We start from the raw sequence: 15,690 nt of genomic DNA, 5'->3' as shown, positions 1-15,690 counted from the left end.
GGTTCAGTAGAGAACTGCGGGGGTAGTTTTTTACACAGAGGGTGGTGGGGGCCTGGAATGCACTGCCAAGTGAGGTGGTCGAGGCAGATACATTAGTGACATTTAAGACTTATCTGGAGAGACACATGAACAGGCGGGGAATAGAGGGATGCAAGCAGTTGGTCCAGATGGGAGAACGTGATCAGCACAGGCTTGGAGGGCCGAAGGGCCTGTTCCTGTGCTGTACTGTTCTTTGTTTTTCGTTCTCTGTTCTTCCTTCTCACCAGAGGCCACAAAGAACGGCCTGCCCACTCCCATCCATCTACCCGTAACACGGTGTGGGCAGGTCATTGTCCCAGTTCATCTGCTTGCTCTCAAGCTCATAAATATGGCTGACAGGCACCCGCCTACCGAGCGTACTGTGGAAGTCAGCTCGGAGGGGAAGGGGGGAGGGAAGGTGCCAGGAGAGATACCCACCTTATTTTAGCTGCTCCAAATCCCACCCCCAAAAACATGGCCGGCAGGGTGCTATAAAGTTTTGCCCTCAGCGCGAGTTAGGATATGAGTGGTTTTGGTTGAGGTGAAAGTTAAGGGTGAAAGGTGAGAGGCCAACCAGGAAAGTAATGGAACTATTATGCAGCCAGCAGTTTGGCTGAGGTTTGCGAGCTCAATATGCAAGATAGAGGGTGAAAGGTGAGTCCGTACCAGAGAGAAGAGTGTGAGGAAAGTGAGTTGGCGGCTTAGTAAACTTGCTAAATTGCTTACTAACCTTTCTCTATTTGTCTGAACCTGGTATTTTTTTTATAACTCAACACTTTACCTGGGATTGAAGGACATGGGGGTGGGATTCAGAGAGAATCTCCCTCTTCCTTAACCTTTGTCACTCTGTTTGAAGTCCTCCCTCTCTAATCTCTGGGAGGGGAAAAAAAATTCTTTCAATGCAAATTTGTGAAGAGAGAGAGATGTGACGTCAGGGTGTGTTTTAAGTAAGAGATGGTTAATGAGAAACTGTGTGTGTGTGTGTGTATGTATGTGTGTGTGTGTGTCAGGGAGGGGTGATATGAGCAGTGAGCGAACACCAAAACCGCCCTTTGCAGGCAAGTGGAGAGTCAGCATGATCCAGGCTGGATTCGGCCAACATGTATGTCAGCTATCTCCTGGATAAGGAAGGCAGCATGTACCCCAATTCCGTGCGGCACCCCAGCTTGAACCTGAACCCCCAGAACTTTGCCCCCCCTCCTCCTCCACCTCAGTATTCTGACTTTGCTGGTTACCATCACCACGTCCCCGGGATCAGCGCTGACCCGCACCACCCTCAAGCCGCTGGCACCTGGAGCTCCCCTTACGTCCCACCGCGCGAGGAATGGCACGGCTATGGCACTGGTGCTCCGGCCGTCACCTCCTCGCCGGGGCAGCTGGCGTTTGGCCCCTCTGACTTTGCTGCCATGCAGCCCCAGGCGGGGGCCGGCCTGCTGCCCTCCATGAGCAGCATGGTCCCGCAGCTCTCCCCGAGTTCGCCCAGGCGGAATCCCTACGACTGGATGAGACGCAATCTTCAGCCGAATCTGCAAGGTAAGACAGGAGAGCGGGGTAGCTTCTCACTCAGCTAAAGGCCAGTGTCCAGAGCGGCTAAAGGTTCGTGACATTAACTCGGAGGTTTAAAGCAAATCTGGTCCGATTTAAACTCCTGTGAAGCACTTCATTTTCTACGTGGAGTGCACCATATAAATGCAAGTTGTTGTTGTTGTTGTTCAGCTGTGCTAGCAGTCACACACTCTCAATGTCGAACAGCGTGAGGGGTAATTGAGAATGCCGGCCAGCTGAGGTTTCAGACGGTGTCGGGGAGCGGGTGCTTACGCAGGTAGAGCTCACAAGGTCAAGAATTTTAGCATCAAAATTGCAGAGTCCCTGGGCACTGGTTGGGGGGAGTGGGAGGGCTGGACGGAGAATGAGGATTAGGGAGAGAGAAAGCGTTTGATGGCAACAACCTTGTTCCTTTCAGGCAAGGGAGGCTTTTTTAAATAATTGGGCAGAGCAGTGAGTATGAGTTGAAAGAGGTTGATGTGGGGGACGAGGCCGGGACGGGTTTGAAAATGGAAGCAGACCAGGAAGGAGAGGGTTGATTTGGTGTGAGAATTTGGACGTATTATATCCAGGGCCCTCTGGGCTTTCTCTCTAATCTTTCTCAAAACCCCAGATGCCGCCTCCTTCACAGTCTCTCCCAGCGTGTGGACTTCGATTTTCACCGTGTACTCTCATTTTCACGCACACATAGAAACTAGAAGCAGGAGGAGGCCATTCGGCCCTTCGAGCCTGCTCCGCCATTCATTTTGATCACGGCTGATCATCAGATTCAATATCCTGATCCCCCCCTTCCTCCCATATCCTTTGATCCCTTTAGCCCCAAGAGCTATATCTAATTTCTTCTTGAAATCAGACAATGTTTTGGCCTCAACTACTTTCTGTGGTAGTGAATTCCACACATTCACCACCCTCTGGGTGAAGAAATTTCTCCTCACCTCAGTCCTAAAAGGTTTACCCCTTATCCTCAAACTATGACCCCCTAGTTCTGGACTCCCCCACCATCGGGAACATTCTTTCTGAATCTAACCTGTCTCAACCTGTTAGAATTTTATAAGTTTCTATGAGATCCCCTCTCACTCTTCTAAACTCCGATGAATATAATCCTAACCGACTTAATCTCTCCTCATATGACAGACCTGCCACCCCAGGAGTCAGTTTTCGCTGCACTCCCTCAACCCAGTCCACTCCCGGACCCCAACTCCTCAATCCTCCCCCTCAAGCAGCCAAAAAGCAATGGCAGCACGGTGGCACAGTGGTTAGCACTACTGCCTCACAGCTTCAGGGACCCGGGTTCAATTCCGGCTTGGGTCACTGTCTGTGTGGAGTTTGCACCTTCTCCCCGTGTCCGCGTGGGTTTCCTCCGGGTGCTCTGGTTTCCTCCCACAGTCCAAAGATGTGCGGGTTAGATTGATTGGCCATGCTAAGTTCCCCTTAGCGTCCTGGGATGTGTAGGTTAGAGGGATTAGCGGGGTAAATGTGTGGGTTTGTGGGGATAGGACTTGGGATGGGATTGTTGTTGGTACAGACTCGATGGGCCGAGTAGCCTCCTTCTGCACTGTAGGGTTTCGATGAAACCTCAAAGCGTGAGGGTCACCAATCCATGCCTGACCTCACCTTAACTGCTAAACCCTTCACTGCAAACCCTCACATGACAAAACAAAAGAAAGCCCTCAAAATGAAAAATAAACACATAAGACAATTGTTTGAGTTCCACTTATTGCACAGGTAACCAGATAAGTCCAGGTATTGAGTAAACCATGGCGTCTAGTGCTAGTTAACTGTTCAAAAGCTCATATCGTAATTTCATAAGGTGTAAGGTTGATTGCGGAGATAGGTTTTGAGTTTACCCGAGTGTGTTAAGTGGATGTTACTGAATTGGCAGCAGGTTTTTACACCTCTCCCCAACTGACTTCAGTGGGAAGAAAGATGGGGTTGAGTTTAAAAACGCTCTGCCAATTCAACATCACCCGTGTAACGCCCTCACCACGAAGAACATATCGACCGCCAGAGAGTTTCCGGTAGACTTGGAATTAGACGGAAGCAACTTGAATCTCCTCACTGTGACAGCAGAGGAGAAGGTTCCAGAGAATCTGCGGAAATTCAGGCCCATCGATTGCGATTCGATTACAGCTTGTGTTAAAAAATAATCAACACAGCTCGGAATCCAGTTCGGGAGCGGTTACAGGGCAGAGAAATAGAGAGAAAGGCTGACATTTATAAATCGCTTTTCACGTCCGTTGGACATCACAGCTCGCTTTGCAGCCAGTCAAATACTTTTTGAAGTGGGGTCTCTGTTGTAAGGTGGCAGATGCAGCAGCTAATTTGTGCACAGCAAGATCCCACGAACTGCAATGTGATAAGGTGCAGATAATCTGTTATTTTTGTCTGGTGTTTGTTGAGAGGTAAATGTTAGCCAGGACAATGGGGATAGACTCCGTCACCCTTCTCTCACGTAGCACCATGGAGTCAGCCATCATCGTACTGCATGCCGGAACAGGGGCTGAATTGCCCTCCCCTGCTCCGAGTTCTCATGTTCTGCATCCACTCGAGCAGGCAGATGGGGCCTGGGTTTAATGTCTCATGCAAAAGCCAGCAGAGCAGTTCTCCCTCGGTACTGCACCGGAGTTCCAGCCTTGACCTTGGGCTGAAGCCCTGGAGTGGGACTTGAACCCAGAACCTAACTCAGGGGCAAGAATGCTACTAATTGAGCCAGGCCTGTTACCTATAGGATAGTATTTCTAGCAGAGGAAGAGGCCATTCAGCCCAACCATTCCATGCTTGTGGTTAGTCTCTTCCCATCTCTCTTTATCTCTCCCCATCAAGGTAACTTTCTATCCCTTTCTCCCTCACGCATTTATCTATCTTCCCCTTAACTGTAACGATGCTATTCACCTGAACAGCTCCTTGCGGGTGCGGGTTCCACATTCTCGTCACTTTAGAATCATAGAATCATAGCGTACCTACAGTGCAGAAGGAGGCCATTCAGCCATCGAGTCTGCACTGACCGCAATCCCACCTTAGCTCTATTCGCGTAACCCCAACTATTTACCCTGCAAATCCCCCTGACACTAGGGTCAATTTAGCATGGCCAATCAACCTAACCCGCACATCTTTGGACTGTGGGAGGAAACCGGAGCACCCGGAGGAAACCCACACAGACACGGGGAGAATGTGCAAACTCCACACAGACAGTGACCCAAGCCCCGAATCGAACCCAGGTCCCTGTGCTGTGAGGCAGCAGTGCTAACCACTGTGTCACCATGCCACTCTCTGGGTAAAAAGGTTTCTCCTGAATTCCTTATTAGATTTATTATATCTATCTTACATTTAAGGACAATAGGCTTTGTTTAACTGCACAGAGGATTTGTTATACTGTCATCCTCTGCTCTATCGCTGCTCAAATATTTGAACCTATTTCCATGATAGGATTAGAGCAACCAGTTCCAGTTGAAGAACTAGTAGCAGTATTGGCTCATTGGACTGAATGGCCTCCCACAGTGCTGCATGTTTCTATATCCTCTGAAATCCATTTCAATGATGCCTTGGAAAAGTTTTTAAAATTAGCAGGAAGGGAATCGCGGATCTGATAATCGGGTGTTAAAATTCTCATGATTGTTTCCCACCTGAGCTTGCCCCTCCCCATTTCTCTAAACTGACCCAATCTCAAGACCCTCCGAGGTCTCCGCGCTACTCCAATTCCAGCCGCTTGCATGTCCCTGATTTTGAACGTGCCTTCAGCTGCCTCAGCCCTGAACTTTGACTTCCTCTCCCCAAATCTTTCCACCTCTCTCTCTCCTTCCTTTCAAGTCCTTTCTTAAAACCTTCCTCTTTGACCAAGCTTTTTGGTCATTTGTCCTGATGTCTCTTTGTGTGTTGAGTATTGTCTGGTTAGATTGTGGAGTGTGGAGTTTGCACGTCCTCCCCGTGTCTGCATGGGTTTGCTTCTGGAGCTCCGGTTTCTTCCCACAGTCCGAAGATGTATAAGTTAGGTGAATTGGCCATGCAAAATTGCCCCTTAGTGTCCGAAGATGTGTAGGTTAGGTGGATTGGCCATGCTAAATTGCCATTTAGCGTCCGAAGATGTGTAGGTTGGGGGATTGACCATGCTAAATTGCTCCTTAGTCTCCAAAGATGCTCAGGTTAGGTTGATTGGCCATGCAAAATTGTCCCTTAGTGTCCAAAGATATGTAGGTTAGGGGGACTGGCCATGCTAAATTGCCCCTCAGTTTCAAAGATGCGCAGGTTAGGGTGATTGGCTATGCTAAATTGCTCCTTAGTGTCCAAAAAGTAAGGTTTAAAGTTTATTTATTAGTCACAAGTAAGGCTTACAATAACATTGCAATGAAGTTACTGTGAAATTCCCCTATGCGCAGGTTAGGTGGATTGGCCATGCTAAATTGTCCCTTAGTGTCCCAAGATGTGTAGGTTAGGTGGATTAGCCATGCTAAATTGCCCCTTAGTGTCTGAAGATGTGTAGGTTAGGTGGATTAGCCATGCTAAATTGCCCCTTAGTGTCTGAAGATGTGTAGGTTAGGTGGATTGGCCATGCTAAATTGCCCCTTAGTATCTGAAGATGTGTAGGTTAGGTGGATTGGCCATGCTAAATTGCCCCTTAGTGTCCGAAGATGTGTCGGTTGGGGGATTGACCATGCTAAATTGCTCTTTTGTGTTCAAAGATGTTCAGGTTAGGTTGATTGGCCATGCGAAATTGTCCCTTAGTGTCCCAAGATGTGTAGGTTAGGTGGATTAGTGGGATAAATGTATGGATTTATGGGGATAGGGCAGGGGGAGGGTCTGGGTGAGATGCTCTTTCGCAGAGTCATTGGAGACTCAATGGGCCGAATGGCCTCCTTCTGCACTGATTCTATGATTCTAGATTCCTTGGAACTTTTCATTGCATTAAAGGTGTGGGTGCAAAGGCAACTTGAGGTTGTTTCCATTGTCGGAATCTCTTTGATCAAAATATTCTAAATTAAAATGCGGTAATTCCGCAACAGAGAAGGTTTCAGTTTGAGAGTGGGTATCTCGTGATTGTTAAGCAGTTTCATTCTGTCTTTGATATATAGACTAGTGATTAACACTGTTTGTGTAGAAGGCAGGATGACCCCAACACAGCTGTGTGTTTTGAAGAAGAAAAGTTTATATTGTTCCTCAGCATTCCATCTTAGCAGCGATCTATTTCATTGTTGACATCATTTTGTTTCTGAGGCCCCCTTCTCCAAAGCCTCGTAAAACTCTTTGGAAAAAATCCCTGGGACTTGTCAATGTTGTTTCCAGAATTCACACTGTCCCACACACTTGCTCTTGTGTACCGGAGGAATACTCCGCACATTATGTCCTGTGAACCTCAAACAAGGCTGTATCCCGGAGCCCCGATCTTCCCCCACCCCCCCACAGCGAGTTTCTCAGTCCATTACTGTCTGCAGCACATTAACTGGTCAGCTTGTGTTTGACGATACGCAGTGCAGCTCACTGACCATTTTACAGCTAAGTCGCATTAATATAGCAACTTTACCACTGCAAAATGACCCTATCAGCGTTCCACAGGGATTACCAAACAAATTTGGCTTCAAGTCACAATAGGTAGATATTAGAACGGGTGACCAAAACTTCATCCAAAAATTGGGATTTTAAGAAGCATCTGAAAAGAGTAGAGAGAGTGAGAGAGACGGAGAAGTTTAGGAAGGAAATTCCAAAGGCTAGGACCCAGGTAGCTGATAAGCCGAGCCACCAATGGTGCAGCAATTATTATCGGAGATGTATAAGGGGCCAGAATTGGGGGAATCCAGTGATCATGGAGGATTTCCCTTGGTGGAGAATTCTAGAACCAGGGGCGGCACAGTGGCACAGTGGGTTAGCACTGCTGCCTCACAGCCCCAGGGACCCGGGTTCGATTCCTGGCTTGAGCCACTGTCTGTGTGGAGTTTGCACGTTCTCCCCGTGTCTGCGTGGGTTTCCTCCGGGTGCTCCAGTTTCCTCGCACAGTCCAAAAATATGCAGGTTGATTGGTCATGTTAAATTGTCCCTTGTGTCAGGGGATTAGCAGTGTGAATATTGGGGTTACAGGAATAGGGCCTAGATGGGATTGTGGTCGGTGCAGGCTCGATGGGTCAAATGGCCTCCTTCTGCACTGCAGGGATTCTATGATTCTACATGGATTCAAGATAAGTGGCAGTAGGTGTAACGGGAACATGAGGAAAAACTTTTTTACGCTGAGGGTGGTGGGTGTCTGGAATTCACTGCCCGAGTTGGTGGTGGAGGCAGAGACTCTTAAACTCTTTTAAAAGTCACCTGGATCTGCACCTTCAGTGCTGTAAGCTACAGGGCTGAGGGCCGGGTGCAAGAAGGTGGGATTAGAAAGGGCACTTGGGTGTTCTCGGGCTGGCATGGACAAGATGGGCCGAATAGCCTCTTGTGCTGTAACTTTTCTATGGCTGTTGGGCTGGAGATGAAGCAGATTGCAGAGAGAGGGAATATGAGGAGGGATTTGAAAACAAAATGAGGACTTTGAAATTGTGGTGTTGCCAGACCGGGTGGCAGTGTAGATCTACAAGCCCTGTGGGTGATGTGTGATTGGGACTTGGTGTGAGTTATTTATTTATTTATTAGTGTCACAAGTAGGCTTACATTAACACTGCAATGAAGTTACTGTGAAAATCCCCGAGTCATCACACTCCGGCGCCTGTTCGGGTACACTGAGGGAGAATTTAGCACGGCCAATGCTCCCAACCAGCACGTCTTTCAGACTGTGGGAGGAAACCGGAGCACCCGGAGGAAACCCACGCAGACACGGGGAGAATGTGCAGACTCCACACAGACAGTGATCCAAGCCGGGAATCGAACCCAGGTCCCTGGAGCTGTGAGGCAGCAGTGCTAAACCACTGTGCCACCGTGCTGTTAGGATATGGGCAGCAGAGATTTGAATGGGTTGAATTTGTAAAGGGTGCCATATGGGAGGCAAACGTTGGAATAATCGACACTGTAGGCCTCACAATTGTTGGTGATGAAAGAAATCGCAACAGATTAGGCAGCGATTGGGAATATTTTGTGTGAATCTGCCTGACATTCTGCATTAGTTGAAGTTTTCGTATGGTGTGTGAGCCATACAGCAGGTATAATCGTGAATGAATAGGGCCTCTGACCTGGGATTTGAATTGAAAGTCCTATTGTTAAATATGTTGAGAGAGTGAGTGAGTGTTTGAGTTTACCGGTGAACACAATCCCTTACCTCTGAGGAGGCTACACTGCAAAACTGAGCACAATGCATTATTTTGAACTACGTCCCCTCTGGAAACATTTGTAATGTAATTTTCCTCCTTAACCGAAAATGATCAACCAGGTCACTTTTGGGAGAATTATTGGGTTGAATTTTTAATCAGTTCTGGTGATGAGAACGGAGTAAGAAGTTTAACAACACCAGGTTAAAGTCCAACAGAATTCTGAATTCCCACTCACCTGAAGAAGGGGCTTGCAGCTCCGAAAGCTTGTGTGGCTTTTGCTACCAAATAAACCTGTTGGACTTTAACCTGGTGTTGTTAAACTTCTTACTGTGTTTACCCCAGTCCAATGCCGGCATGTCCACATGATGAGAACGGAATCAGACATGTCCAGAATTTCCCACCACCGACCCAGGGATCAATTCCCGGGAATGGTCCCACCTCCTTTTAAAAGTTTATTTATTTGTGTCACAAGTAAGGCTTACATTAACACTGCAATGAAGTTACTGTGAAAATCCTCGAGTCACCACATTCCGGCGCCTGTTCAGGTACACTGAGGGAGAATTTAGCATGGCCAGTGCACCCAACCAGCACGTCTTTTGGACTGTGGGAGGAAACCGGAGCACCTGGAGGAAACCCACGCAGATACGGGGAGAACGTGCAGACTCCACACAGACAGTGACCCAAGTTGGGAATCGAACCTGGGTCCCTGATGCTGTGAGGCAGCAGTGCTAACCACTGTGCCATTGTGCCGCTTCACCACTGTGCCATTGTGCCGCTTCACCACTGTGCCATTGTGCCACCCCTAGTGCTGGAGACTGAGCCTCCGGATCCCACCCGCTGTCCTTAATTGGACATCAAATGCGTCCTTTGGCCATTAATCAGTCTTTCAATCAAAAAAGCACAGCGTGTGCATCACACTGACGCCACACGGAGTCGGGATCCAGAAGTCATCCCATTGCCAGGCTCCCAAACACAGAAAACAAATTCAGCCCATTTATCATAGATTAGAATGATCATCGAATCCCTGCAGTGCAGAAGCAGGCCATTCAGCCCATCAAGCCTGCACCGACAACAATCCCTCCCAGCCCCTATTCCCACAACTCCATGTCGTTACCCTGCTAGTCCCCTTTGACACTGAGGGGCAATTAGCCATGGCCAATCAATCTAACTTGCACATCTTTTCCTGCGATTCAATCTGGTCCTGAACTCAGCTCAAATCTCCTAATAAACAATTGGAATTGTCCAATCCACCTGAACAAAACGAACAGAATGGGGGAAGTTAACATTAAAAATAAATTGCTGTGTTCCTTGTCTTTGTGTAGTAAAATTAATTGATTGTCGTTAATATGCTGAATTTAAAGTGTCCTCTCTGAGTGACATCAATGATGTATATATTACGCAGACTTCATTGTTTTACTGAAGATTTTAACCCATTTATGTTTAAAGTGGCAGCGCTCTCCTGTTACAATAGGAGGGGTTCGCAGGCTGTGTGATAATTGCTGCCATCAGACAGAGAGAAGACACTAGTGCAGCGTTTCTCAATCTAATTCAATCATTGCCAGGGCCTGAAGACCATCATTCCCTCCTACAATCTGCAAGTTTCTAAAAACCCAAGCTCTGGGGTCCTCTATGCCTCGCCTCACCCCATTTTGTCTTCCCCAGATTGTAGTTAACGCAGGCTGCACAATCTAGATAGCAGAGAACTCCACATTGATCCTATTGCCGAGCTTTATAGAGACGGAAACTTGGCAGTGCACAGCTGGGGCTGGGTTTGATTAGCAGCACAGTCCCTTGTGGGTGAGGTCAATACCTGAAGCCATAAATATAAGATAGTCAGTAATAAATCCGATTGGGAATTCGGGAGCGGTTCCTCTATCCACAGAATGGTGTGAGTGTGAAACTCAGTGCCACTGAGTTGAGTTGAAAAACATTGATGCATTTAATAGTAGGCAATGTAGAAATGAATAGCAGGGTGAGATGAAGCGGTGCAGGATTAACACAGATATGGACCTCTTGGGCTGAATGGGCTGTTTCTATGCTGTACATTCTGTATAATTCTACGTAACGTCTCAGTCACTCATATCCCTCTGTCGAAACTATGCTGAGGATTAGAGAGGGAGGCAGCTGGAACATCTGTGCACATCGACTACAATAAAATCATCGTCAATTAAAGATAAAGTCACCATAGTCCCAGATGACCAGAGGATGTGATTTAACCTGAGGATCTCAGGCGAGGGACAAGGTTGAGAAGGCAGGACCTTCGTGGATAATCTCAGCCAGTACGGGAATTGAACCCACGCTGTTGGCGTTGCTCTGCATCATTAACCAGCTGTGCAGCCAACTGAGCACAAACCTAGCCAAAGGTGTAGGTTTTAAGGAGCATAGAGATGTCTGGCCATCAAACTCTCCCACTCACCATCAGCTTGACTGGAGGATTTACAGACCAATAATTAACCTGGTTGTCCCCATTATGAACACATCTTCCATGGCCCTCGAGTAGGGGAGGCGATGGCCTAGTGGTATTATCGCCAGACTATTAATCTAGATACTCAGTTTATGCTCTTGGGACCTGAGTTCGAATCTCACCACGGCAGATGGCGGAATTTGAATTCAGTGAAAATATCTGGAATTAAGAATCTATTGATGACCATGGAATCATTGTTGATTGTCGGAAAAACCCATCTGGTTCACTAATGTGCTTTAGGGAAGGAAATCTGCCGTCCTTACCCGGTCTGGCCTACATGTGACTCCAGAGACACAGCAATGTGGTTGACTCTCAGCTGCCCTCTGATCAAGGCAATGAGGGATGGGCAATAAACAGTGGCCAGCCAGCGACGCCCATGTCCCACGAGTGAATTAAAAAAAAATTCTAAAAAAGTGGGACTTGAACCCGGAGGTAGGGATACTACTCACGGCACCACAGGACTTCCTGGCCAGGGTATGTGTGGCAGAGTTATACAGCTTTTAGCATAGGAAACTGCCCAAAGATGTTCATCACAGCTGTGCAATGGAACTGAAAGGAATATTGAGCCATAGAAGGAGATATCAGGCCAAGCAGCCAAAAGCTGGATCAGAAAAGTAGATTTCAAGGACCTTCTTGAATAGGATCATAGAATCGCTACAGCACAGGAGGAGGCCATTCGGCCCATCGAACCTGCGATAACACTCCGACAGATCTTCTTACCCAAGCCTTATCCCCAAAACCCCACATATTTACTCTGCTATTCCCCCTAACCTACACATCTTGGAAAACTAAGGAGCAATTTAGCGTGCCCAATCCACCTAACCCGCACACCTTTGGAGTGTGGGAGGAAACCGGAGCACCCGGAGGAAACCCACGCAGACACGGGGAGAATGTGCAGACTCCACACAGAGAGGCACCCAAGTCCGGAATTGAGCCCGGGTCCCTGGCACTGTGAGGCAGCAGTGCGAACCACTCTGCTATCGTGTCGCTCTTCAAGGAGCTAAGAAGAATAGATGAGACAGAAAGGTTTAGAGAGGGAATTTCAGAGCTTAGTGCCTGGGTAGCTAAAGGCATGGTCATTAATGGTGAAGCGATTAAAGTTACGGACATTCAAGAGGCCAGAATTGGAGGAATGCTGAGATCTCGGAGGTTGGTAGGGCTGGAGGAGGTTATGGAAGTATGTAGGGAACGAAGCCACGGAGGGATTTGAATGCGAATATGTGAATTTTAAAATTAAATAGGCAAAGAGAGAGCGGTATTGTGATCCTAATGTTGAAGGAATATGTTAACAGGTCCATGTTGATGTGGGCGGGGGTTAATGGAGGTCCCTGGGGATTCTGGAGAGAGTTCCATTGTATTATTCCGCAACAACAAAGTCTATGCTTGAAGAGTGGAGGTGGAGATTTAAACTGGGGAATATTGAAGAACAAGAGACTGTTCTCTTGCTATTGTCCGGACCTGGGTTTGGTATCCATGGAGCTGACGCACATCCTTTGATCTATCTCTCGGTTCTTCTGTTTCTCCCACTGTTTGTCAAACACCTTTAAAAAATTTCTAACCCCTCCCCGCAAATTAACATCAAACGAGTCTCCTTGTTCGACAAGATAGGCACAATCAGTGCAATCTAGTCATGTTTTCTTAGAATTGTCTTCTCTTTAGCAATAGAAGGTCAGAGGTCAAAGTTTGTCTTCTCGGCTTGGGCAGACCTTGTATGTGCGTGCCTGTGTGTATGTGTGCATGCTCACGTCTGTGTGTTTGTACGTGCGTACATGCATGTGAATGTATATCTATGTCTCTGTGTTTCTGAGTGAATGTGTGAGTTTGTGTGCACACTTGTATATATGTGTCTGTGTGTGCATGATGCACTTTTGTATTACTGTCAATGTGCGTGTGTCTGTATGTGTTTGTGTGTGTGTCAGTGAGTGAGTGAATGTGTGTGAGTGCGTGAGTTTGCATGCATGTGTCAGTGTGTGTGAGTCTGTATGAGTCTCTGTGTAACTGGGTTTATGAGTGTGTGAGTGAATGAGAGTGAGTTTATCTGTGTGTAAATTTGTTTGAGTTTGTGTGTGTGTGTGTGAATGAGTTTATGGGCGGAATTTTATGGCCTCTCTCATCCTGAAACCGTAAAATCCTGCAGGAGGTCAATGAACCTTCCCACTGTCCGCCCCTCGCCTGCTCCGATTCCTGTGGCGGGTGGGCTGATAAAATTCCGCGTGGGTATGTGTGTGTGAGTGTGTGTGAGAGTGTGGGTGAGAGTGTGTGTGAGAGTGTGTGTGTGAGAGTGTGTGTGTGAGAGTCTGTGTGTGTGGGTGAGAGAGTGTGTGTGAATGTGTGTGAGTGTGTGTGTGAGAGAGTGTGTGTGTGATTGTGTGTGTCTGAGTGTGTGTGTGAGTGTGTGTGTGTGAGAGTGTGTGTGTGTGGGTGAGAGAGTGTGTGTGAGTGTGTGGGTGGTTGTGTGTGTGAGTGTGTGTGTGTATGAGTATGTGTGTGTGTGTGTGTGAGTGTGTGTGTGTGAATCTGTATGAGTCTGTGTGAGATTTAGTTTATATGTGTGGATGTGAGTGAGTGTGAGGGAGTTTATGTGAGTGTGCGTGAGTGACTGTGTGTGTGAGTAAGTGTGTGTGAGTTTGTGAGTGTGAGTGCGTGAGTGTGCGTGCGTGAGTGTGTGTGTCAGTGTGTATGTGTGAGTTGTGTAAGTGCGTGAGTGTGTGTGTGTGCGAGAGTGTGTGTGTGTGTAAGTGCGTGAGTGTGTGTGTGTGTCTGTGAGTGTGTGTGTGTCTGTGAGTGTGTGTCTGTGAGTGTGTGTGTGTGTGTCTGTGAGTGTGTGTGGCTGTGAGTGTGTGTGTGTCTGTGAGTGTGTGTCTGTGAGTGTGTGTGTGTCTGTGAGTGTGTCTGTGAGTGTGTGTGTGTGTCTGTGAGTGTGTGTCTGTGAGTGTGTGTCTGTGAGTGTGTGTGTGTCTGTGAGTGTGTGTCTGTGTGTGTGTCTGTGAGTGTGTGTGTCTGTGAGTGTGTGTGTGTCTGTGAGTGTGTGTGTGCCTGTGAGTGTGTGTCTGTGAGTGTGTGTCTGTGAGTGTGTGTGTGTCTGTGAGTGTGTGTGTGTCTGTGAGTGTGTGTGTGTGTTAGTGGGCACATATCCTGCAGTCACCCCAATGCACATAAACCTAACATTAAATATTCGCACTTTGAGGAGCATATTTGGCTAAACGCAATGAAGATTTGTTTGAAAACGAGATAGACCTGGAGGTGTAACACACAGAGGCAGTTCAAAATGAATTTGGAGATTGAAGTATAGATCATGAACTCTGAGCTGCTGACAAGATGGAGTCTAATAGTTTTAATTTATTGGATCTATAATGTATTTGATGTTGGCACAGATTTTATTGCTTTGATTTTATTGCCTCGTTGCCCCACTGAACTTTCATCTCCTGTCGAGGACCTACTGCTCTGTACGATGCCACTCTGCACTGCAGTCTGACTGTTTGTCTCCTCGTAGAACTCGCTGGTCCCCAGGAACCCACCTCACACCACCCCAACCCCACCCCACTCCCCTCAAATGGCCTCTCTATAATCTGTACCCATTGGGTGAGATTGTGAAGTGGTTCCGTCCTGAGATGAGTTCCTGACCACATCTGCACTCCATCACGAAGACAACACACTTCTACCTCTGCAGCATCACCTGACGGCAGCCCCGCCTCAGCTTATCGGCTGCCGAAACCCTCACTAGTGCCTTTTGTTACGTCTTGACCATTCCAGTGCTCTTCCTGGTAGACAAGGCGGCCCAGTGGTTAGCACTGCTGTCTCACAGCGCCAGGGACCCAGGTTCGATTCCGGCCTCACGTCTCTGTCTGCATGGAGTTTGCACCTTCTCCCCGTGTCTGCTTGGGTTTCCTCCGGGTGCTCCGGTTTCCTCCCACAGCCCAAAGATGTGCGGGTTAGGTGGACTGGCCATGCTAAATTGCCCCTTAGTATCGGGGGATTAGCAGGGTAAGTATATGGGGTTACGGGAATAGGGCCTGGGTGGGATTGTGGTTGGTGCAGACTCGATGGGCCAAATGGCCTCTCTCTGCACTGTAGAGATTCTTTGATTCTATGACAGACCTCCCATCTCCTATGCTCCTTAAATATGAGATCAGCCAACTCCCTGCTGTTCCAATCCTAACTCTAATGGGTGGCACGGTAACCCAGTGGTTAGCACTGCTGTCTCACAGCGCCAGGGAACTGGGTTCACTTCCCGCCTTGGGTCACTGTCCATGCGGAGTCTGCACCTTCTCCCCGTGTCTGCATGGGTTTCCTCTGGGTGCTCCGGTTTCCTCCCACAATCGGAAAGACTGGTTGGGTGCATTGGCCATGCTAAATTCACCCTCAGTGTACCCGAACAGGCGCTGGATTGTGGCGACTAGGGGATTTTTTACAATAACTTCATTGCAGTGTTAATGTAAGCCT

General features: G+C 48.0%; 1 protein-coding gene across 1 annotated transcript in view; it reads left to right on the top strand.

The window, feature by feature from the left end:
- Positions 1-1,118: 1,118 nt before the first annotated feature.
- Positions 1,119-15,690, top strand: part of cdx1b (caudal type homeobox 1 b) — a 55,242-nt gene continuing 40,670 nt past the window's right edge. The window contains exon 1 of the mRNA XM_078231554.1: positions 1,119-1,551. Coding sequence (XP_078087680.1) covers positions 1,119-1,551 — 433 coding nt within the window. The remainder of the gene's footprint in view (positions 1,552-15,690) is intronic.

Source organism: Mustelus asterias, chromosome 16, assembly GCF_964213995.1.
Source record: "Mustelus asterias chromosome 16, sMusAst1.hap1.1, whole genome shotgun sequence".
NCBI classification, from domain to species: Eukaryota; Metazoa; Chordata; class Chondrichthyes; order Carcharhiniformes; family Triakidae; genus Mustelus; species Mustelus asterias.
This window is presented reverse-complemented; position numbering and strand designations above follow the sequence as displayed.